Source organism: Camelus ferus, chromosome 7 (assembly GCF_009834535.1).
Source record: "Camelus ferus isolate YT-003-E chromosome 7, BCGSAC_Cfer_1.0, whole genome shotgun sequence".
Lineage (NCBI taxonomy): Eukaryota > Metazoa > Chordata > Mammalia > Artiodactyla > Camelidae > Camelus > Camelus ferus.
The window spans coordinates 13,600,941-13,624,436 of NC_045702.1; the positions used below are offsets into that span (position 1 = coordinate 13,600,941).

Sequence of the window (23,496 nt, forward strand, 5' to 3'; positions counted from 1 at the left end):
AAAAACCCAAGGCCGTACCTTGTTTTGCATCAGAGAACTGAGGTCTGCATTCGACGTGCTGGAAGAAAGCAAAGAAGTGGGGAAAACAGCAGTGGCCCAGGCTTGATGAGATGGGAATTCTCCCCACACCAGTGTTTGGTATCAGTGACCCTTCTAGACTCTGCTATTCTGGGCTTACAAGGAAGACCAGCCTCACCCTAAGAGATGCAGTAAGGTTTCGTGGGGACAGGAGCAGGGAGTTTCCTTTGAAGGGAAACTGAGACTCTTAGCAACAGTGAACGAGGAGTGCTTATCTGGTACTGAGCACTCAGATATGGACTTGAGCATCCCAGAGATCTGTGCGGCAGGGATCACTGCCTGCATTTACAGAGCAGGGAACCAGGCAGAGAGGGTACTGGCTTCCCGAGGGCACCGGTGCTAAGAGGAGGAGCAGACAAGTTCCTGTCTCTGTTTGCCGGGAGAGCCGGGCCCCAACCGTGTTCTCACTGGCTGACTCAGTCACTGTTTAGAAGGAGAAATGCCAGACGCTTGTCTGAGGGGACAGGAGCAGCGAGGGCCAGGACCACACGTGGTGAAAAGCAAGTGACAGCAAGAAGATGGGGGCTACTTTCTCATCAGCAGCTGCACCTCCGACGGCGGCAGCCATCGTGGGTGCCCAGTCCCTCCTGCCCGTCCTGGTCCCCAGCCTTTGCCCTGAGTAGAGAGAGAGGAAGGGGAAGTTTAACTACCAGCATCAGAGACTTACACCGGGCACTGAATGCAGGGTTCTGGTTTGTCTTAGTTCTGAGGACAGTGGGGGGCAAGAGCTCAAATACTGGGAAGACCAGCGAGAGGTGCTGGACACCCGTGCGGGACGTGGGGTCCTGTGGTCATCAGCCACCTCAGGGCTCTGTCAGGGAAGGATGGGAGTTGATGGGGGCTCAGAGGGAAGCAATCTCTGGGGAGAGAGCCGTTAGCCTGGGAGGAGGAGAGAGTTGTGCATTCCCTGCTCCTTCCCACATCGGCCGAGGAGGTCGGCAAGGAACCCCCAAGACAGCGTGGGAGGTGCTGGCCCTCCTCACGGCCCTGGCTCCCACCAGCACTCTGCTGAGGGAGTTCAGAGGCAACCTGAGCTTTGGCTTTGGAGTTTGGGGACACATTTTTTAATCCAGAAAAGAACAAAGGCAAGAGGCCACACTGCCTGACAGGCCAGAGTGAGGAGAGGAGACCCGCTGCACTGGGAGCAGCCGTGCTCTCAATGTCCAGGGTCTTGTTGGAGTGGGGGGCCCACAAGGAAGGTAGCTGGGCTGCAGCCACCTTGAAGAGGCCCTGCCCAAGGGGCGGAGGCAACCCCAGAAGAAAGAGGCTGTGGGGAGTGCCCCCAGCACACAGAACCAAGGGGGCATGAGTAGTCATCACCGCCAGCAGGCCCAGGCTACTTGGAGGTGGCCGCAAGGGACACGCCGAGGACCCTGAAGGTGAGAGCCTGACACGTGACAGTGTGGGGATCTGGGTCCCAGAGAGGACACTGACCCCACTCTACAGTAGCTCCGGCCAAGAACCTTTCTGCCCCTTTATCTTTCCCGCCCCTACAGCCTCTGCCCTAACCCTGGAGAGGTCGGGAGTAGCAGAGAGAGCTGGTGAGGGGAGGGAGGGGGAGGAAGAGTGAGAGACAAGTCAGCTGTCTCCTCCTCTGATTCTGCAGACCTGGGCTGGCGAGGCAGGTGTGAGTGTGAAGTGGGTGGGAGAAGCCTTGGATGAGAGATTGCAGTTTTGATTTGAGTCTGGACTAGTTGCTGAATATCTGAGAGTGAGATCATCCTAATATCTGAGAGGAACTGGAAGAGCTGTGGGATTTGCCTGAGGTGTCGTCAAGGATCGGGAGGGAAATCCAGTGTATCATGGTTGGGGACATTTGGGGAGGGGGCGGGATCAGGCTGTTCCTGCTGGCACCCGTCTGCGTCTGTCCCTGAGTGCTGGTTCCACTCAGTGTGAGTTCTCCACTGTTTAATGAAAAGAGCAAACTGCATAACTGAGCTCTCATACAAATCTAACTTTCCAAATGTGCTGTTCATCACAGTATTCCTTGAAGGCCACATTTTGATATTGAATAAAAGAAATCAGCTGTTAATGGATCTATCGCACATGAGTGTTTGAGACGATATTTCTCCTTTTCTAAAAGCTGATGCTTTGTGTCAATCCATGGCTCCCACACCAACTGCCCTCTGATCCCTACCTGCCACCCAATCTAGTCAGATCATGTCTTACAGCTGTACAATGTGAGTCTCGAAGAATCTCCAATGACATCTCATATGAGAGCATTTTTTCATTAATAGATTAAATATTGTTCTCCCCAGAGGGACATCAGTTTAGATGAAATTCCACTTGGTAGATGCATGGACCGTCCATAGACCCCTCAGAGTCAGGGTGGTCTTTTCGATCTCTTCCCTCAGCACTGCAGTACCTTGTGGTTAAGGGAGTTGCCCTTGAGATCTTGGCAGGTGGCTTCTGGGTCTGGAGGGGACATCGGGGTGGGGGCAGGGGAGGTGATGGGGTGGCAAGATGTGAGCTTGCCCATACATCTAGAAGAACTTCTATGGGCTCTTTCCTGACCTCTGGAATGGACCTGGAGGGGCTCTGTCTGGGAGGAGGGCAGTCATACTCACTCTTCATTGACAAAGATGAGTTCCAGAGAAGGTTGGGTATTTACATCAAGACCTACAGTAGCAAAGGAAAGCAGAAAGTGAGATGTGGAGACCGGCCCCGACCCTGAAGGGCTGGGGCTGAATGGGGAAACGAGGGCATAAAGGCTCCTGCTCTGCGTGCGTGATGACCCTCCCCCTTCCCTCGGCTTCGAAGGCACGGCGGGGTCACGGACATGGATAGGCCCAGGGTCTTGTAATCCTGGAGCATTTTGGGGGAACGGCGCAGTGGTGGCTGCTGTAAGCAGGGCAGGGAGGGAGCGCTGGGAATGGGGGTCACAGAGAAGCTGCAGGTTGCCAGGGCTGGCGCAGGATAAAGGGAAGAGGAGAGGAAGCAGCAGAAGCTGGGAGTGGTGGTGGTGCGGACGGGGTTGAGGGGTGCTGGGGGCAGGCGCCGAGCTGGGCAGCATTGTAGGAGGAAGGTGGAGGAGCAAAGGGGAGATGGACTCCGGCAAACTGTACTGATGGGCTCGGCCTCTTCGGTGCTGGAGTTGCCGGCCATGAGCTGCTCCTCGTCGGCACTGACCAGCTCCTGCAGCACGGCCTCCACGATGGGCATCACCATGGCGGTGGTGGACGTGTTGGAGAGCCACATGGAGAGCAGCGTGGTGCAGCACATGAAGCAGAGCAGCAGCCTGGAGGGCGGGGCGGGGGGAGCGGGACACGTCGCAGCACGCCAGCCTCCCTCCCAGCCCAACTGCCCACCTCGCAGGGCAGCCCGCTGGGGCCGGCTTGGTCCAGAAAATCAGGTTTGTGCCCTGCATTCAGCTTTGTATGCCCCGGGCGTGGCACAGAATAAACATTAAATAAAGATGTGTTGAATGAATGAATCACACCCCATGGGCTAGCAGCCATAGCCGAAACAACAAAAACAAACAACAAAAACAGCAAAGCCCTTGCTTAAGTGAAGAAGAGCTTTGGTAGTAGGGTCCCAGGGTACGGACTACTGATGGTTCCCTTCTCTGCGGACATTAGCTCGGTGACGGTGTGTGTTTTTTATATATAAAGGAATTATTTTTTGGCCCTTGCAGCTAGCAGTTCTGTGAGTGCCATTACATCCCTGGCTTTGTAGCCAAGTCACTGCAGTTATTAGTGACCAAACAGGGATTAATGGGTAGGGCTCGTGGCTCCACCCACTACTTGTCCCACTACGAACGAACGTGTGGAGAGCACACCCCCAAAGGCACAGTGGGGGTCCCATTTCACTGTGTGCACTTTTCCAGCTGGTACTTAGTTGATGCTCGGAGGAAAACATTAACAAAGATAACTCATTACTCTTTGACTTTGAAAACATGCAATGTGTGTTTGTACAGATACAGTTCTTGTTTCCATAAGAGAAGCCAACATAAAGACTGCCTGTGTGGGTCACTTTAGGTGGAATCACTGACTTCGTGCAGTTTGGGGCTGGCACGTTTATCATGTGGATTATGACCGGATGCCAGAGTCCTGAGGGTGTTTTGTTGAGGCTGACGGAGGCATGAGTTTGCCTCCCTGGACGTGCCCTGGCAAGCGGAGAGCCCCACGAGGGTGGGAACTTGCTGGTGGATGCGGTAAACAGAGAGTGGAAATGCAACGGGGATAAAAATTCTTGAAGACGGTACCCAGCGGTTTTAAAGAGCTGCAGAGTCCCAACATGATGTGAGGAAATGCTGCTGTGTGTGCGGGCGGCAGAGTGTGGGGTGATTAGTGAGTGAGGGGGCGAATCCTGCTGAGTTAAGCTGTAGTTAAGTGGGAGACAGGAGCATCATTTTAGTATAACCTGTACTCATCTAACGACTAATGCTGAAAATGGATGCCACGTTACTTATTACGCTCTCTTGGACTCCCAAAGGAGTCAGGGCAGCTTACATGAAGTGTTGCAAGAAAGTTGTCAACGAGAAGGAGGTGAGGACGCTATTCCAAAGGGAAGGTAACGGCGGGGTTTCCGACAGAGCAGGATTGAGTTCACAAAAAAACCATTTATCCTGACCTTGCTACACACCCTGAGCAGCCTTCTCAACAGCAAAGAGAAGAGAGGAAGAAGCTGAGGGCCTGCACGCACTGCAGGTGTCGGGCTACATGCCACGTGTTTGACAGGCCTGGGTCTGAACCAGGGACAACAAAAATTCAGAGTGGACAGGAGGAAAGTGCCATAACTCCTTAGATGACAGGGGAGGAGACACCCCTTCGTGTCCAGCCTGCTCCCTGACACCCCGGCAAAAGTGGGGAAATAGTTTACGTCTGTTCACCTTGTGTTACTGAATAAGCCCCTTATATTTTGGAACCTGCTGCCCTTGGGGTCTGGGTTACTCAGGTACCTGATTTAGACTGTGACAACAGATGATACCAAAGTCACACACTCAAATCTCCATTCCACGGTCACAGGCCCTGTCCCTGGAGGGGGAGGTCAGAGCCTTGTGGCCTTGGTGTCCTCCACCCCCATTGGTAGAAGCCTGACTGACTGGTCAGTGGGTGGCCCACTGGGAGCTGGGGGGTGGGCACTAAGTGTGACTTACATGCCCGGCTTGGCTCCGGCCATCAGGACCATGCGCAGAGCAATGCGCTTGTGCAGGTTCCACTTCTCCACGGCGGCCGCCACGCAGATGACACCCACCAGCAGCAGCGTGGTGTTCTTGAAGTACTCGGCCGCCACCTGTGGAGGCCAGCGCGGTCACCCCACCCGGCCCCCACCCGACAAAGCTCGCTGTCAACCAGAGGCTGGCAAGCAAGAGGCAAGGAGATGAGGGTTATTAAAACAGCCCACTGTTGTATACACATTGCATACATATAATATCTATTATTTAAAAAATTTAATACATATACACATACTACCTTGCGCAGGCACTTTGCTAAGTCCTTTACAGAGATAATTTCATTTAATCCTGACAATAATCCCCTAGAGCAGATATTCTCCACTTTCTAAAAAACACAAAAACATTCTGTTTAATTATATGAATATGATTTCAAAGAATAAACATATTTATAATTTTATCCTAATCCTTAAAAATTATTAAAATAACCCCAGGTTTGTCCACAAATCTCATTTTCTTTAGCTTTTTAGAAAATTACATTCATTTTTTAAATTAGGAAATCAATACATGTTTAAAAACTTTGAGATACATAAAAATTAAGATAAAATTACCCTTAATCCTACTACTGTTAATACCTTGGTATATATTTTCTCCAATTTTTAAATATTGCTATGGACACATAATTGGACTGATAAGGTGTGTCCTGGTTTATATCCTGCTCTTCTTCATTTGACATTGTGCCCTGATCATTTTCTTAGGAGACTTAGATTTATTGGGGAAATTCATGCTAATGGCAGCACAAAGTACCATAGACTTTATTTGGCCATTTTGTTGTTGAATATTTAGGTTGATTCCCCGCCCCCCCCCTTTTTTTTTTGCTACAAGTGATTAACCTTATGTAAATGTAATGATTTCCTTAGGATAGAGTTCTTGAAGATGGCTTCATAACTCGCCTTAAACCTTTAAAAAGACTTAATTTGAATAATTCCAAATAATTCTAAAGTTCCAAAAGGATCCAAAATGATAACAGCGCAAAGAATATTCCTGTCTTTCTACATTTTTTTCCCCTCTGAACCATTTGAGGGTAAGTTATATACACTTAGCACTTTATCCCTAAATTCTTCAGTGAATATTTCCTAAGAATAGGGATTTTTCTCTCACACAGCCACAGCTTCTTCCCCCTTTTTAACGATGAAGAAATTGAGACCTAGCCCTGTTCAAACATGTTTCCTGTGTTTGGGCTCCAGGACCAGCTCTTCATTGATTCCCTCCTTGGAAGATTCTCTTCTTATCTCTGCTCTGAACAACCAGACTTCAAAGCCCAGTTCAGACCTGGTGCCCAGCAGAAAACCTTCCTTGTGACTCTAGCCTCTGATTCCAGAACATTCCCCGTGGGCATCATTTGTCCCAGAGTCACAGAGCACATAGGGCAATGCTTGAATGGTTGCTTCATCCTTGTACTGTTTATTTTGTGTGTGTCCCTCTCTGGTCTCCCAACTGAATTTTAGGCTGCAAAAGGCCAAGGACCACGTTTTGTGGTAAATCCCTTAACATTCTAATAGGATACTATGCAAAAGTAGATGCTCAATAAATGCTTGTCACATATGTGAGAGGTGTTCCCAACAGTGGAGCCATGACAGAAACTGAGGGGAAATAAGAGAGAAGAGTTTAACTCCTAACTTAGGAACCCTCTTAGAGTGAGAAAAGAACATTTTTAACTGCAAGAAAAGTAAACATTGGACAGGGAAGGGAATGCACATATAGTAAGATCTGTGGTGTCTGAAGTAGACAGAATTGTCATAATCACACTGTTACACTTTGATTATTGGGTTATATTCCTGTACTGGGAGGATAGAGGGAAGAGAACTGGGGGTGTAAGGGGACAAAATCCTTATCTGCTGTAATCCGAAGTCAACAGATAATGCGTAGAAGTGCTAACTCAAGAATTAATATAAGAGTATCACATGGGAATGCAGAGCTTACTACCAGAAGCAGCAATGAGCAAAGTTAAGTTATTGACTCTGGGTGGGGGAAGGGGGGATTCGGTGGCGGGTGCAGTGGGGGATGGGCGGGGAAGGAGACTAATGTTTTTTATTACGATCTTTTCAGCATTATTTGATTTTTAAACTCTGCACGAAACACTTCGAGAAGGTAAAAGCCCAAATAAAGGCAACCTGCCCCATTTCTTCTCTCTCTTGCCCCATGGAGGTTTCCTTGTGTCAGGCTGGTGTGGCAGAAGGATCAGCACTTCTCTCTGTGACCACTTCCTGCAGGAAGCGCCCTCTGCTTCTGGTTAACCTGTCCTCAACTCCAGTCCTCACTGTCACTGTCACTAATGCTCCCGGAGAACAGAGAAGGCCCCCTGCCCTGCTGGGCTGTGACTCTCAGGCAGAGTCCCCTCTGGGCCGTGTCCGTGGGTGGAGGTGCTGCCCTCTAGCGGGAGGTGTACACACTGCTGGGACGCCTGAGGGCTGGCTGAATTGGGGGCCTGGGACTTTTCACACTGCCCCCTTACCTTCCCAGGCAGCTAAGAGGCAGCTTTGTGGTGGAATCAGTGTTTTAATTCTGTCTACCAAGGAGGGAAACCAACAAAAGACCTGATACATCGTTGTCCTGGGTGCCCGTCCCCCCACTGGCTCCCTGGCCTATGACCCTCTGTGAAGCTTTTAAAGAGTCAGTGCTACCAGGGTTGCTTCCCCAGGGAACTGACTGACATTTAAGTTTTTGCCTCTTTGGCATGTGTCATAATAGAACCCCAGTTTGTGCTGGCCTTTTGGGAGGCTCAGAGTCTGTACAACAGGTGGGGGAACCTTCTCTGGGCTCCTTTCAGAGGGAAGGAGAAAAGAACTAACATGTGCATAGCACCTTCTACATACCAGGAATTTTGCATTTTGCATTCAGTTTCTCACTTCAGGTGACGAAACAGACTCAGAGAGGTTAAGGAAGGCTTCCAAGATTGCAGTGTGAGGGGTGGAGTTGGGATATCAATCCAGGTCCATCTGAATCCAAAGCTAGTTCACCATATGGTGGCCAACTGGAAACCACCCATCTAAATCACTCTAGGGGAAATTCTTGGTCTCCCAGACAGCACGGGGCAGCCCACATCCCTCATCTTTATTTGTAATCACAGCCCTGACACTGGATCCAAATACCAAGGCCTGGTCCAGTGTAAGCCGCAGGCCCAGCATTAGCGGGGTACCGGCCCTGTGCTGTCTTCTTATTTGTTGTTCGGTGGGCTCAGGTCTGTTCCTGCGCTCTCCCTGCCCCCTTGTAAGCAATGCCACGTGCTTGGGTGATATAGCCTGGGGGTAGTCTGTGATCATGATGTTACATAGTCAAATGGGGAAGAGTGAGGGCTCTGGAGTCAGCCAGGACTCGGCTGTGTGACCCTGGGCAAGTTATTCAACCTCTCTGGGCTTCACTTCTCTCATCTAAAAAAAAAAAAAGGATTATATGAGTCCCTATCTATTGTAAAGTTACTGTGAAGATTGAATGACACACGCAAGCCAGCAAGCATGGCCGCCACATTGACAGCCAGGTTTCCTGGTGGCTCTTTGTGACTAAGGGGTCCACACAGAGGCTGACCTGGTCTGAGGCCACTAGCACACAGAGAGGACCCAGGCACAAGGCTGCATTTTCACTTTGATACATAAATCCTGTCCTGTGGTGGTGTTGGTTGGTTTTCCAGCCCACTGATTTCTCTTTTACAATGAAACCTTGGTTATTCAGAACCCCTCTGGGAGTTCCAGGATTCTTGAGGATTATTTTAATCGTTTTCCAAAATGTGTTGCATACTCAGCTTTGCCATGAGCATTCCTTTCCCCCCTATCTAATTTCCAAGACTAATATCCTGTGAGTTGGGAAGCAAGATAATGAAAATGGTTAGAATTCTTTGCAAAGAGAAATTAGATTCTAAAATGAGCGCTCCTCCCATGGCTAAAGTGTGTGGATTTTGCGCCATTTGTGTTGGCAGTTTTCTTGCCTTTACTGCTTTTCTGCTCTGTGGGTTTTCTCCGTGCGCTGAATCCCTGAGCTTGGAGACCGCAGGGATTTCTGGCCTGTGTTTAAGAAGAGAAGGGCTCAAGGAGGCTGGTTTCAAAAGGTGGAGACTCACAGGAGAGCCAGAGCTCAGGCTCTGGAGTTCAGACGACCTGGGCTCATGCTGGCTCCCCGCAGATGGGTCGTATGTTCTGGGACCAACTACTGAAGCCCACACCCCCACCACTCCAACCATTTACGTAACAACACACAGCACATTGAATCCGGCACAACGTGAGCCTCGAGGCAGCCAGACCTGGCATGTAGGAATGGCTCACTAAATGTCTGTTATTATCATTAGAGAAGTGAAAAGATGAAATGCTTCAAGATGAGATGGGGGATTAAGAATCCGGTGTGACCAAGCGGGGGAATAAGAGAAAGAGACGAAATAAGGAGGAGCAAGGTGAACCTAAAAGATGAAAGATTCCGCCCAGTTTTCTTAAGTGAAGGGGGAGTCCGTCTCGACAGCTTTCTAACCGAGCCTGGGCTGAGAGGCCCAAGGGGCAGGAGTGCCAGCGAGTGTTGTCTGTTAACTGATGAGTTCATTGTTAGTGACTTGCCCGAGACGTCCATTAGTGGTGAGCTTTTAAAAACATCACTTTCTTTGGTCACAGAATTATTGCTCTCTAGATATGTCAGGTTTTAATTGTTTCAAAAAGTTTTTTTTTGTTTTAATGGGAAGGGGGGAGTTGTGGCTCTAATCCCAGAAGTTTGAGGAGAAGGGAAGTCTGGACATTGATCTCAGCTCAGCATTTTTCTCGCTAAGAATGAAGCTGTCCTCTGGGGGTGGGGAGGGGGAGACAGAGACAGACCAACTCGTCATTCACACAGCAGAGCCAGGTGCTGTGAGGGGCCCTTTCTCACTCAGAAAGCTCTGAAATCCTCACAGCTCCCCACGAGGTGGCTATGTCCATTATTCTTGTTTTCCGGATGGGTAAAATGGCAGTTTCGAAAGGTTACACACAGAAAGAGAAGAATGCTGCCCACCGTTCTAGCTCTACAAGGTTCAAGTCATTAGCCACTGTGTTGTGATCCCCGAGGGGAATTCAGGATGGAGAAAAACAGGAAGCATTCTCTGCTTTGATGACCAGCCCCTAAATAGTTAAGATGTATATCTAAGGAATAATTTCAATGGCCCCAGGTTCTTGCATCACCCCACAGATGGAAAAGCACTAAAATCATTAACTTGAGATGTCTGTTGCAATTAGCAGTAATTTTTTGGTGTTTGACTACATGTTTTTTTCCAGAGGGGGTAAAAAAAGTTCATATATATCCTGGCTCCTCCCTTACCTCTTAGAGCAGTTGCTCAGAGCTATCTGAGAGGCTGTCTCCTGGGCTGCAGTCCTCAGTAAGTTCCCCGAATAAAACTTAACTCACGTATTTTAGGTTGTGCATTTTTCTTTCAGGTGACAACACAACTTGCTCAAGTCCAGTTAGTGACAAAACTGGATTCAAACTAAGTTCTCCCCTGACCCTTTCTGCATTGTCACTGTCCTTGCTCATGTTGGTGGCAGCCAGAGACTGGCAGGATGTGTGGACCTGACTGCCCTGACATGGGCATGGCTGGCAATGTGTGGGTCCCCTCAGAAATGCAGTGGTCACACCCTGCTGCTGGCCACACAGACCCAGGCTCTCTCTGCAGGTCGGCCGTGGGTGGGCCTCTTCACGTGGCGGAGTGTGGCATTCCCCCAGGAGACAGTGTGGTCTCTTGGAATGGACCTGCTTTGAGGCTTTCGTGGTTCATCTGAACAGTGTTGCAGTGACCCCTGGAGGGGATGCCTGGGCTGGCCCTCCCCCAGCGTGGAGCTAAGCCCCCATCAGAGCTAGAGCCCCCCACACCATTCTAACCATGGCAATGCAGCGAAGTCCTGTGTGGCTGCCTCACTGCCTCTCCCGGGGGCAGGAATGCTGCTTCTGCCAGGTGAGTCTGTGCGGGCCCAGACACCCTCCTTGTCACCTGCCTGTATTCCCTGAGGACAGAGGTTTTCAAACTACTCACTGCCTCTGAAACTTCAGGGGCCCATGTGGGAATGGGGTGGCCACAAGGTATCGGTAGGGAAGGCCCAGTGGCCTGGCTCTGGGCCCCCATGCCAGTTGGAGAAGGATTTCCTCTTCCATCTGTTTTACATATTGATTCTACTAAGATTTAGTTTAAAGAAAAGGTTTTGTTCCTCAAGAAAACATTCTTTGCAAACCCTACCCTCGAGAAGTCTAAAGCAGAGAGACCCAGATATGTGCTGACCTGGCCCAGAAGTCAGCCCAGCTCCTGCCGAGCTTGGAAATGCTGACACTCAAAGTGCCCCCAGGTTCTTCGGGTCTGTATGATCGCCCATGTAGCTCTTCCCATAGAAGTATTAGCTTGGCCTCAAAAGGCTGCAAGACCTCTAGGCTCCTGGTGTCAGGCCCCACTTATGGCCTGGCTGTGAGCTCAGCTACGGGCTGTGTCTGGATGGCTGTGGGTGATGGCAGTCTGGGTTAACAAAGTCAGGGTCTAGGCACTGGTCAGGAATCCAGTGGGTCGGAGAGATCAGGAGCAAACAGGGAAGCAGATTTCATGACGTCAGACTCAAGCATCACTTGGCTGTACAGGTTGTTTTGTTTTTCCAGCTGGAGCTGCCTTGTGCCTCTCTTGCCCTGGCAGGAACTAGAATCTGAACGAGACTTGCTGGGGGCCTGCAGTGCAGGGTCACTGAGAAAGCAGAGGGAGTGTGTGTGTGTGTGTGTGTGTGTGTGTGTGTTTGTGCGCACATGCGCGTGCATGCATGTGCGCCCACACATGTTGTGGGGTAGAGCTAGAGAGCAGATGTGATCACTACCAGAGTAGTTCCTGACCCTGGGCATCCCTGAGATTCTTTCCAAGCCCCAGTGTTCAAACCATGCTGTTTAGTTCCCCAGAGCCCCCCTTGGCCCCCACAGCTATGCCGTTCTCTTATAAAGTCAATCCTGGCTCTCTTGATTGACACAGGTACTGTGCAGGCTATGGTAACACATTAGAAGAGCTGAGAGGACTTTCAGGGCAGATACGATGACAATAATGAGAGCCACAATGGAGGCAGAACAAAACAGCAAGCCCGAAAACAAATCTAAAATACAGGACTGAGCCTTGTACATCAGCAGAGGGAAGCAGTGGCTGGATGCTTACAAGATGATAGAATCCTACAGTCAAAGGGCCTTTAGAGCCCGGCCCCTCTTCCAAGGCATGGAGTCTACCTCTCATGCCCCTGACACGGTCATCTGGCTTGCGCTTCCGGGCATGGGCACAGCAGGACTATGCGTGGCCCCCATTTTGGAGTCTCCCCTAGAGAGGGGGAGCTCCGTTATGGTGCTTTGACTCTGGTTCTGGTTTGAGCTTCTGAGCCTGGTGTGTTGAGCTGTAGAAGCTGGAAAAATCGTGCCCTTCTTGAATCTTCATTCCTTATGTGACTCAGCTTCTAGATTTTAGACATCTTGGCTACCCACCTCCGAATGAGCTCCTTATCCAGAAATTGATATTCTGGACACATATGTTTATTAATTCAGTAGATTTCAGTACATATTGGCCAATGGGTAAGGGTGCAAGTTCTGGGATCATGCAATCCTGGGTTCAAGCCCTGGCACCACTACTTACAACCTCTCTGAATGTCAGTTTCCTCCTCTGTACAATGAAGGTAAAAATAATGGCCACTCTACAGAGGGTTACATGATACAGTGTATGTAAAGGACCTCCCATCGTGCCTGGAAAGGCTTGACATTTTAGCAGCTACATTGGACTGACAGATGGTTCCTACTGAGTCTATACTCAGCTGAAAGCCAAGGGTCTTTTTCACACAAGCTGCTAACATTTATCCTTATTAAACTTCATTGAGCCAGTTCCAGTCCATTGTCTCATCCTGGCAACATTGATTTTGTCACCGTGCATTAGCTTGTCCACCCAGCTTTGAGTCATCAGCAAACCCAGTATCATGCCTTTTATATTCTCATTTGTGCTCTCTCTCCTGTACGATGCCAATATGTTACTCAGGATTCTTTAAGTTCAGCTATTCAGTCAGCACTCTAGTTACTCAACTGTGCTGTCATCCAGCCCATATTTGGCTCCTCTGATTGAGAAATTTTTATCCCTGGAAATATTAAAGGCTCCAAAGGAAAAGTTAATTTACATTCAACAACTCCTATTTAAGGGACCAGGGAAATTATAATGCTTTATGGAAAGATCTCAATCAAAAAGTGGTTGATGTAAAGTTTGGATACTTGGCAGGGTAAATTTCATTTATCTAGAACATTCTCTCATGGGGAATTGCATAAATCCTCTGCAGGGCCAGAAAATGAGACATTACTACTTTAGGTCTTCTGTGTTATTCCATGCGGTTTATACTTTCTCTCTGTAAGAACAGGAACTCGTCAAGGTCAGGGGCCACATCTATCATTTCCTATCTCTTTTCAGCACCTGAGTTTGACGGGGAGAAGACAGTCTAAGCTTTGCACACAATGAACTCTTAATACCTGCAGTATAACAAGTCATCACTATAAAATAGAACTATTAATATACACACATCCAGCCCCAGTGGGAAACTCAAAGCATTAGCTATGAGATTCAAGAGGGCAGAAATTATTATTATTTTTTTCATTTTTGTCAACTGCATGGTATCTGTAACATCCCATATTACCCAGGGTAGGTAAAACACCCAGAAAATATTTTTCTGAATGTTGACTGAAAAACAAAAGCCACAGTTTCAGGGTCTCACTGATCCTATTTACACGCCTTCCTCCGTATGGAGAGTACACTGCTTAACACACCATCAAGAAGCACTGCCATCAAGAAGCATTAACTGAGGGCTAGGGCAAGAATGGCCCGTGTGCGTAAGACATCATAAATCCTAGCGGGCGTCAATCTTGCTGGAGAGAGGATGCGTCTACGGCCAGTTTATATCTGATGTGTCTGATGTACCATTTAAAGGACAAAGATATCAGGGAGGCTTCATGGGAAGAGAACAACGCTTTTGAGGTTTTTGGAAAGGTTTAACTGAACAGGGTAATTGTGTAGGATTTTAAAAGCTGAAGGAATTGGAGAGAACTTTTCAAGGTAGAAGAAAGACCTGAGTCCTGGCAAGGGGCTGGGCAAGCACAGGTGGGTTTGGGGGAGTGACAAGCAGATGACTTGCCTGGAATAGGGGCTCCTGCAGACCCCCAGCCTGGCTGTTCCTGGTGAGCCATGGCACATGCAGGTGGAGGGGTGAAGTTGGTGGCTGTGGAATAGACATTTTCTCTGTCTGCAAAGTTGGCTGGCTCACAAAGGGCTGTAACCCGTGTCCTCTATCTCGTTGGCATTGCCTCTAATCCGAGTTTAGAAGGTCAGGATGTGTTTGGCCTAAACTGCTCCAGGTAGCCCAGCTGGTAAACATCATCACCAGCCAAAGCCACTTAATCAGACAGCTAGGGTAGGATTTTTCTAACCTCAAATGATGAAATCTGTCCCCTGGTTCCGCCAGTGTTTTCCATCTTTAGCCTTAGAAAAAACAGCACCTAATCTCTCCCTGAACAGTCTTCGGTTTTTCCTCCCGGAGTCATGTTATCTTCACAAACTACTGCCTCCCTAGACCCCTTATAGGCTTGGCCTTCCTGGCTGTGCAGGTGGGCACGCCCTTGGATGAACGGTTGCCTGGCAACATGTTTACTGCGTGGAGGGGCTGACTGGCCCACCTGTCTGTAGGATCCGGCTCAGGAAACCCTTGGGGAAATAGAGATGGCATCTACCTTAAGGCTAAGGCACGCTGTTGGCTTTGGGGCTGCCTGTAGCGAAATACAAAGATATTAGTCTTCTAATGAATAGTCAGAACACTTTAAAATGTTACCTAAGTTTCAATTCTTTCTATAACTTCATTTTTTCCTCCATTCTCTACTTTCACCCCGTGACTCATTGGCTTTTGCTTTCACAATTTTAAAGAGAAATCTGCAGAACAAGTTCATACATTTCTCTCAAGAAAAGTCCTGTTTAAGGCTGATTGTTCCTTTAGGCACATACAGAGATCCAAACTGCCTGTTCTCTTCCCACAAAGGGGGACAATGGAAGCGACTTCCTAGTGCTTCAGGTCCCAGGCCAGCTTTTATGTGGGTCCCCAGGATATTAGCGTTAGATCCATCTCTGGAAAAAAAGCACTGCTGAGGGTTTGGGGAATCCTATCCTTTCTTGGAGAGTCTGAGGCTACTATGACTACTCAATGCCAACAAACAAACAAACGTACCAACAACCCCCAAACTAAAATGCCCCGCACCAAAAGAAACAAAAACCGGCCAGTTGAGTCCATCCACTAGAAGGACAACCTGTTAATTTGCATCAAGCACAGCAATTAAAAGGATGGTGTAATTTTATCTTTCAAAAGAAGTTCTGTTATCCATGGTTAAGGCATCCCACAGACCCAGATTCATTATCCCTTCCTCACACCACACAGGTGAAGAGATGCACAGTTCTCAGCATTAACTCACCATGAAGCTACGTCATACATTACGGAGTGTTTTTCTTATGGTAAGGTAAGCAAGTGTGTGGACTTTGAAATCTAATAGGTATGAGCTTGAATCCAATTCTACTATTTCCCATTCTGTGATCTTGGGTAAGTTTCTTAAATCTGCGAATCTCTTTCCTCATCTGTAAGATGGAAATATGAATATGTAGGGGTCTCAGGAGTATTAAGTTACATGTAGATATGTGTATATATATCACTGCTGGTATGGGGCATGACTAGTTAGGAACCATTAGTTCCCTTTCTTCTTTCTTCTGTGTCTCTGTCCTTCACTAACCTCTACCATTCAATCTTCTTCAGAAACCCTGAATACAGACCAAATGCTATAGCGAGACAGTCCAAATGGAACTAGGTGTTAATGAATGAGGACTGTCCTTCATCTTGCTCCTGGTTTCTGGCTGTGGTTTTCTTCTCTCCAAGCAGCAGCAGACTTAAGTGTTTGCCCTGAAATTTGACACCCCCCTGGGCTTCATGTTGACACCTCCTGTTAGAGCTCTAAGAATGCTAGAGAGAGAGAGAGAGAGAGAGAGAGAGAGAGAGAGAGAGAGAGAGAGAGAGAGAGAGAGAACAGAGGGCAGACTCCAGGTGGACAGCAGATAAGGGAAGAATATGCAGTCATCTTGCGTTGGGGAAGAAGGAACAGAAATGTTTTTTAGAGGAAGTGGATGAAGACATCGTCAGGTCTCAGGGAAACATGGTAAGTCTTTCCGTCAGCAAGCATTTATTGAGCACCTACTCCATCTGGGCTCAGCTTTACCGTGAGATTCCAAAGATATGGGAGCCTGATTCCTGCCTTTGATGGACAATCAGAAGGCTGAGAAAGATGAGCAGCAGTCTGGTTGAATGTGCCAAGCACACATTCAGGCTGAAGGAGCCATTGGCTGTGATTAATCCAAAGGCTTCCTGAAAGAGGCAGTTTAGGGGAGATGAGGGTCATGCATTGAAGGTAAGGAGCTCAAGGTCCAGAAGAGCAGGTGCCAAGGCTAAGCGCTAAGAGGATGCTCCAGAGGGTGAAAGAAGTGCCCTCCTTAAGTGCTCTGTGAATCTCCCTTCACCTTGAGCCCTCCTTCACTGGCCCAGCAGGGACCAAGCAGGGAGCCGGCCACTAGTGGTCTAACCTCGCTAGATCGGAGGACTCCGAAGAACGGGTAGAGGAAGGCAGGCACCAGGGCTGCAGCTCCAAGAGGCACCGCCTCGGACACCCAGTACACAGCAGTCACGATCAACACATAAGCACACGCAGCCTCCTGGAAGGGAGGGAAAGTGGGTGATTAGTCACAGAGACAGTCACTGCCACTGCGAATCCAAATGAGACTCCGGGCAGAGGTGGTAGGCACGTGGGCTCAAACGTGACACAGCCCTGGGAGGTGCAAAGCTGGACTTGGCAGAAGACTTTGGTGGATATGTGCCAACATATTTTGGTGGGTGAAATTATGGCTGCTCCTGGGGTGGACAGATGCCTGGCACGTGGTTTACATCGATTTGCAACAGGGTGGCCACTGGACTGTTATGCTAGCACAGCTCTGCTGGTTCCTGAAGCTGAGCAGGGTGGGGACTGAAATTAACTGCAGTGTCCAGACCCAAGATCATGCACTATAAAGCTGGAGTTCACAGCTTTAACTTGGGCCAGGGAGAATATTTTGGTGTCAAGTCAATCAGACACTAGAGGTTCTTGGAGTAGCTGAAGGCGGGGATTAAGTTGTGTAACTGGTTCACATGTGACTTCTGAAACTGGCCGTTTTTGGGCTGGATCATTCCTTGTTAGGGGGAGGGGGTGCCCTGTGCATTGTAAAATGTTCAGCAGCATCCCTGGCCTCTACCCACCAGATGCCAGTAGCACCTCCCCAACTGTGACAACCAAAAATGTCTGCAGACATTGCCAAATGTTCCTTGAGGGGAAAAATCATCCCTGGTTGAGAACCAGTGCCCTGACCAGTGTCTGGGACTTCATTCCACCTGCCTGATGCACATGGAAACACCCTTCTGACAAAGGGAATGAAGAGTGCTATCCACCTGGAAGGGAAGTCATGGAAATGTACCAGGGTTTTTCTCAGTTCATTCACTTTGCTGGTTGTACAACTTTGGGGTGCAAGGAATTAATAAGTACAACATTCTTATAAAAAAAAATCAGTTCTCCTTAACTTTAGCCTCCAGTAATGCTGGTTGCCCGGAATTACTGATTAATGGTGGTGAGAAAGGTCGCCGGCTTACTCTTGGGAGAAGTTACTATCCAAGGGCTTTACTGACGGGCCCCGATGGGCCAGCGTCTAGAAGATCCAAGCCGGCTATGGTTTCTCCGTTTATACCTAGTTCTAAACCATCTGGGCTCAGGTCTGACCTGCCCTGAGGCTGGCTGGTGATCAAGGAACCTGACGGATCTTGTTCTTGTTTATCTCTCCCTTGGGTTCAGAACAAGCATCCTCCAACCCTTACACACAAGTTACAAAAGGTCGCCACGATCAGTGAGGGGCGTCAGGAGTGATTAACCCAGCCTGGCTGGATGGGACCTTGCTCCCTCCTGGTATGCATGGATTAGGGGGTTGGGGCTTGAGAAGTGGGAACTGGGCCCAGCAACTGTTGACTGTAGCTCCCACTGAGATTTCCTCTGGGGCCAAAAGATCAGAGAGAAGTTAAAGCTTTTGGAAGTGCTGATAAGACAACAGAATCAATGGGGGGGGGGGGGAACGGGAGGGCTCCATCTGGAAAGGAATGCAATTTAGAGAAATGCTCCTTTTATTGCAGAAATAAAAATACCCAAAGGAGTTCACAGCCCTTTCACCCACTTGATCCCACTTAGTCCTGTCTTTTTCTCTCCAATTGAAGAAAAGAAGATAGAATGTCTTTCCCTCACTGAGAAGCCCTTACTCCTTCTTGAGAACCTTCAGTCTTTCTAGGCTTGGTCATTAAAGGACCACACATGAAGGGAGGGGAGAAAGGGAGACACAGAGAGAGAGAGAGAGAGAGAGAGAGAGAGAGAGAATTCTATCATTCACCATTTTGGTTTGAATTAGGAGAATCTGGGTAAGCCAAGGTAAACTTTTTGACTGTAACTATAGTTAGAAATTAGGTTACTGGAGGAAGTCACCAAGCCACCTTCATCTCAAAGTATTAGGAATCGATAAACGACTATCATTTTAATCTAAACTTCCCTTAAAGCAGAAGAATGGCCAAGAGATCACCTTCAGAGGGCCTTTCCATCTGTTTTCCATTCAGTTCACCCCTGGAGTTTACGTCAACTTTCTTTGGCCCCTTCTCAACCTTCTCAAAATTCAGTGGGTAAGTGTATATTCAGAGAACCCAGAACACTCTGTGAAGTTGATTACAGGAGTGAGTCTGGCCGGGGTCTGGTCGGAAGCTCAGTCAGTGTTGGTTGAACTGAATTGGGCTCCTCTGCTGGCCCACAGGTCTCTCCTGTCTACTGGAGAAAATATTCTGGGAACCTCCAGCCCCTTATCACTGCCACTGGTCAGCAGGTGAGGAGGGGTTGGTGCCTATATAGTGCCTTTAAGGGATAGTGTTATCAGCTTTTTTGCTCCTGCTTATAAATAAAGGAGCCAGTTCCAAAGTGGCACTTCCCCATATTGGACGTTTCCTGACTCCACTACTAAGTAATGTTTGTACCTGCTCCTTTCCACACAGTCAGACCACCCCAATGAAATCCCATTCAGACTTTACTGGAAGGAGCTTGAGGTCTGATTCTCTGGTGTCATAAATGACTGGAAGGCCTCTTTGAAATTTCGCTTGGGACTTGGGTGCAACTTTTACCCTAGTGGGACACTGAGGCAGGGCTGAGTTAGGGATGACCCCCACCCCTTGACCCTCCTCTTCTGTAATACGGTAAACTGAGTCTGGGCATCTGGTTTTAGAGCGTTGGGCAGGAAAAACAGGAAGGTCATTCTAATCCTCCCTAAGATGTAGCTGCGCTTTGTCACTTTCAAGAACCGTCACACTGCAGGCCAGGACTTCCTGCCTAGGTCACTTTGCTCCAGCGCAGAGCTAACAAGTCCACGTAGGAACTGTCAGGACTAAATGTCAGAATCTGAAAGTATGATGCAAGGGGGCTGAGAAGAGGACAGACGGTCGACATGGTGGTTTATGCTACCTTGCGGGTACTGTGGCCTCGAGGTGCTTCTACACCGTCACAGAGGAAGGGCAGTGTGTTGCTGACACCATGACACATGGAGAAACCGTCTTTGTGGGGCGCACTGCAGTAAATAGCGAGTAGGCTGCAGCAAGCTCTGAGGGCTCTGGTCACCCCCGGCTCCCCCCCAGCTGTCCTGAGGGCCGTGGGGTCAAAGCACGACCGCCTACCACCCCCTGTGCACCGACGGGGAAGCTCTGAGGTAGCGTATTTTGTTTCCTTAAGGCACTGGTTCTCAACTGGGGGTGATTCCCCCCCCCCCCAGGGGATATTTGGTAATATCCGGAAGCATTTGGGGCTGTCACAGTGCGGGGGCGGTGCCTGTGTGCTACTGGCACCTAATGGGTAGAGACCAGGGATGCTGCTAAACATCCTACGATGCACAGGACAGCCCTCCCCCCACAACAAAGAATTAGACCCCTGCCCCCACCATCACCCATGTCACTAGTGTGGTTGTTGAGAAACCCAGTGAAAAGGGGCCAGGTCAAGGAAGGGCAGTCTCTTGGTTTTAGTGAGTCAGCTTTAAAAATCTCTTCAAAAATTATTTATAGACCCAGCAAAGCAGAGGTTCACCTGTCTTTCCTTTCCTCTCTTGGTTTGTTTTTTTTTTTTTTTTGGTCACAACACCCCTCTTATGTCGAATTTATAGATTATTTTGTCTATTTTGATAATTTGTTATTTTCTTTTTTTCCTGTGGATACGTCTCACTAGTCATTAGTCACCAAGAAGCTCAAAGACAGGCACCCAGGATGAAATGTAGGCAACACGACACCCTGGAGTCATGGTCCCCAAAGATGGGGCTGACTTAGGGGATGCGGTGGGTGTTTGATGCTGCTATGGAGAAGAAGGTGCCACTTGGTTAGATTTCCCTCAAATTCATCTGCCAGTGAGTAAAACAAAAACAAAAACATGAAAAGAAAAAAAATCAGCTCATTTGGACAAAGCAGAAAATTGCCTAGGGTACAGTCCAGGAAAACTGTCAGCACCAATCACTGTCTGCTAATCCCAGCCCGGTTTCCATCAGCGGCTCCCTGGCACTCTGGGGTATTTATTCTACTAAAGATTTAAGCCAGTTTGTTTTTAAGAAACCATCCTAATCGCCTCTGACTTTATAATTTAATCTTGGTTACTAAGTTACTCAGGGAGCTGAGCTGAGGACGCCCTTTGCCTCCTACCAACATGATTAACCTCTCTTAGCTGATTTTTCCTTAAGTCTCAAGGGTAGTGCCAGCCGGGGGAAGGGGTAAAGGTACTGAGAGGAGGAAGAGGAGGAGGGGGGGGAGGAGGGGGAGGGAGGGGAAGGTAGAGGGAGTATAAAGGGAATGGAGGCAAATGAAGATCTTAGAAGAAGCAGACCCGTGGCTCCTTTGCTCACATAAGTCTGGACAAAATATTATGGCACAGTCTAGAGTTGGGGGCTCTTATTTATTTTTTATCAAGTCATCTGTTGTCTCTCCTTCAAGAGCACAGAGAAGAAGACACAGAGGATACAAATAATCAAAGGGTCATGTGCATGGGACCAGGGCAGGAAGCCAAGTTCTGCTTTCAGCTCAGTGGGAACTTGAGAGGGGAAGTTTCCAATCCTGGTTTTCAGAGCCGACGGTGGTTGTCCACAGACCCTGGCTGGATGCACAAGAGCCTGGCCAGGGCCCCCACCCCACCCCACCCCACCCCAGTCCTGCGTCCACAGTCCCCTCCCCCATCCTTCTTCTCAGGGTCTGCAGAGAGGTCTTCCTGCACTTCTAGCTGCTCTCCCATAAGGATGGTCACATGTTGACTCCCAGCAAATACCGGCTCACCAGAGCTACCTTCTCCTTATCAGCATATGCACTAGGCCCTGCTCCCAGAGCCGGCTGGCCCACTGCTTAGGGTCACACACATCAGCCAGGCCAGGCCCCACGCTCCTGGTGGGGGCCATGGTGCTGGGGAACTGGGAATGGGGTAGCGGGGTGAAAATGGCAGTTTTGAGGCCGAAAGTATTTTAGCCTCCTCCAGGAAAGCATTTCCAGCTCTATAAACCAACAGAAAACCACGATGAAGAACTGCATGAACACCCCATTGCCTCCGCCGACCTCCCCTCTTTGCCCTCCCACCTGACCCGCTGGCCCCAGGAGGGGACCGGCTGGTACTCACGCTGCTGGGGTGGAGCATTGGCAGAGGCAGCAGCAGGAGCGGCACGAAGATGACGAGCAGCAGCTTCCAGGCGCGGAGAAGGCCCTTCAGCAAGCCCATCCTGGGCCTCTGCGCTCTCCTTCCCTCCGAGCCCGCGCCCCGCCGGCCAAGTGCCTGAGCTGCTAGCAGTGCTCGCCCGGGTCCGGAAAGGCTTCTTAAACCTGCCTCGGCTTCCAAGAGTCCTCTTCGTCTTAAGCACAGAACAGGAGGGCAGGTAGAGTCCCTGTTTGCACCAAAGGCTGGGCTCCTTGCCTCCTGTTTTAGGTGGGATTGGTGAGCATAGTTTTATGCCCAGCAAAAAGGCAGCAGGAAAGGACGGTAAACCGGGGCATCGTGGATTCCCTCTTTGCTTGACCAGTAATGGAGCAACTTCATTCTAAAGCTCAGCAAAAGCCCCCTTAACCAATCAAGAGTATACCTCTGCTGCAGCTGTCTGGTCATGAAGAAGTCATTTCAAAGCTTAAAAAAAATTAAAAATGCCGAGAGTCTACTGCGCCTGCCATCATGTTCCCTCTCTCTGATGGCCTGTTTTGGGCAGTACCACTTTCACTTGCTGCCTGTGCAGGCTGTACCCCCTTCCCTTAAAAAAAAATCTAGTTACCACCCCCCCCACCTCCCCCCTTCCCTTAAAACAATCCCCCTAAGATTGTAAGCAGAGGGTGCAGACTTCAGGTAGGGCTGGTCTCCTCTCCCAGGACCTGGCACCTTAACTCTGTTCAAATTTCTTTCCTTCTAATTGGTTCCCCATTATAATTTGCCTTGAGCCTGGGTCTCCAAAGCAGAAAAAAAAATCCCTAAGACATTCCTTTTTGTCACGGGACAGTCTTGCTGGAGGCCCACCTTAACTTCCCTTCACCTATGGGAAGCAGGACTGAGGCGGTAGCCACGCCCATTCCTAACAGCCAATCAGCACGTTGGAAAGAATGAATCGATATCTCTTCCAAAGGCAGTTCAGGATTGGTCCCAGCAGGGTCCTGCTGATTCTGCCGAACCTAAGCAACTTGCAAAGCTTATTTTTGTTTCTCCAGCATCCTAGGGGCTGGAGTGTTGACCGTCATGGTAACCATAATCCCACTTCCCTAAGCACTGCACAGGACACCGAGCGTTCTCTGGAAGGTCCTCTTGCTGACCTAGTCCTTAGGGAGATGATATGTCTGGTGGCAGGGAGAAAAAAATATTAATTCTGGAGAAATTTGCCCCAGAGCATACAATATTAAGTCTTTCAGACTTGCCTGGTGGCAGAGATCGTTTGCTTCAACATCTGGGTGAATGTAAAGCGTCTGAGTCAGCAGAGGGTGTTAGCCTGTCGGAGACCACAGACCTGTTTAGGGAGAGAGGGAAGGGTCGCTGCTTCTCTGGAAAAGTCTAGGTGCCTGTATCATTTCAGAGGCCCTTGGAGCCCAGATGTCAATGATCCTTCTGGCTGGAGTAAGTCCTCAAATTTTCCTCTCTGAGGCTCT

The 23,496-nt window shown here is 49.1% G+C and overlaps 1 protein-coding gene across 1 annotated transcript in view; it reads right to left on the reverse strand.

Moving 5' to 3' along the window:
- SLC13A4 (solute carrier family 13 member 4) overlaps window positions 1-22,249 on the reverse strand; it is a 39,183-nt gene extending 16,934 nt beyond the window's left edge. The window contains exons 1-6 of the mRNA XM_006186095.3: window positions 21,998-22,249; window positions 16,842-16,970; window positions 5,177-5,313; window positions 3,144-3,316; window positions 2,646-2,697; window positions 19-58 (exon numbers count right to left, since the gene is read on the reverse strand). Coding sequence (XP_006186157.1) covers window positions 19-58; window positions 2,646-2,697; window positions 3,144-3,316; window positions 5,177-5,313; window positions 16,842-16,970; window positions 21,998-22,096 — 630 coding nt within the window. The 5' untranslated portion in view covers window positions 22,097-22,249. The remainder of the gene's footprint in view (window positions 1-18; window positions 59-2,645; window positions 2,698-3,143; window positions 3,317-5,176; window positions 5,314-16,841; window positions 16,971-21,997) is intronic.
- Window positions 22,250-23,496: the final 1,247 nt, after the last annotated feature.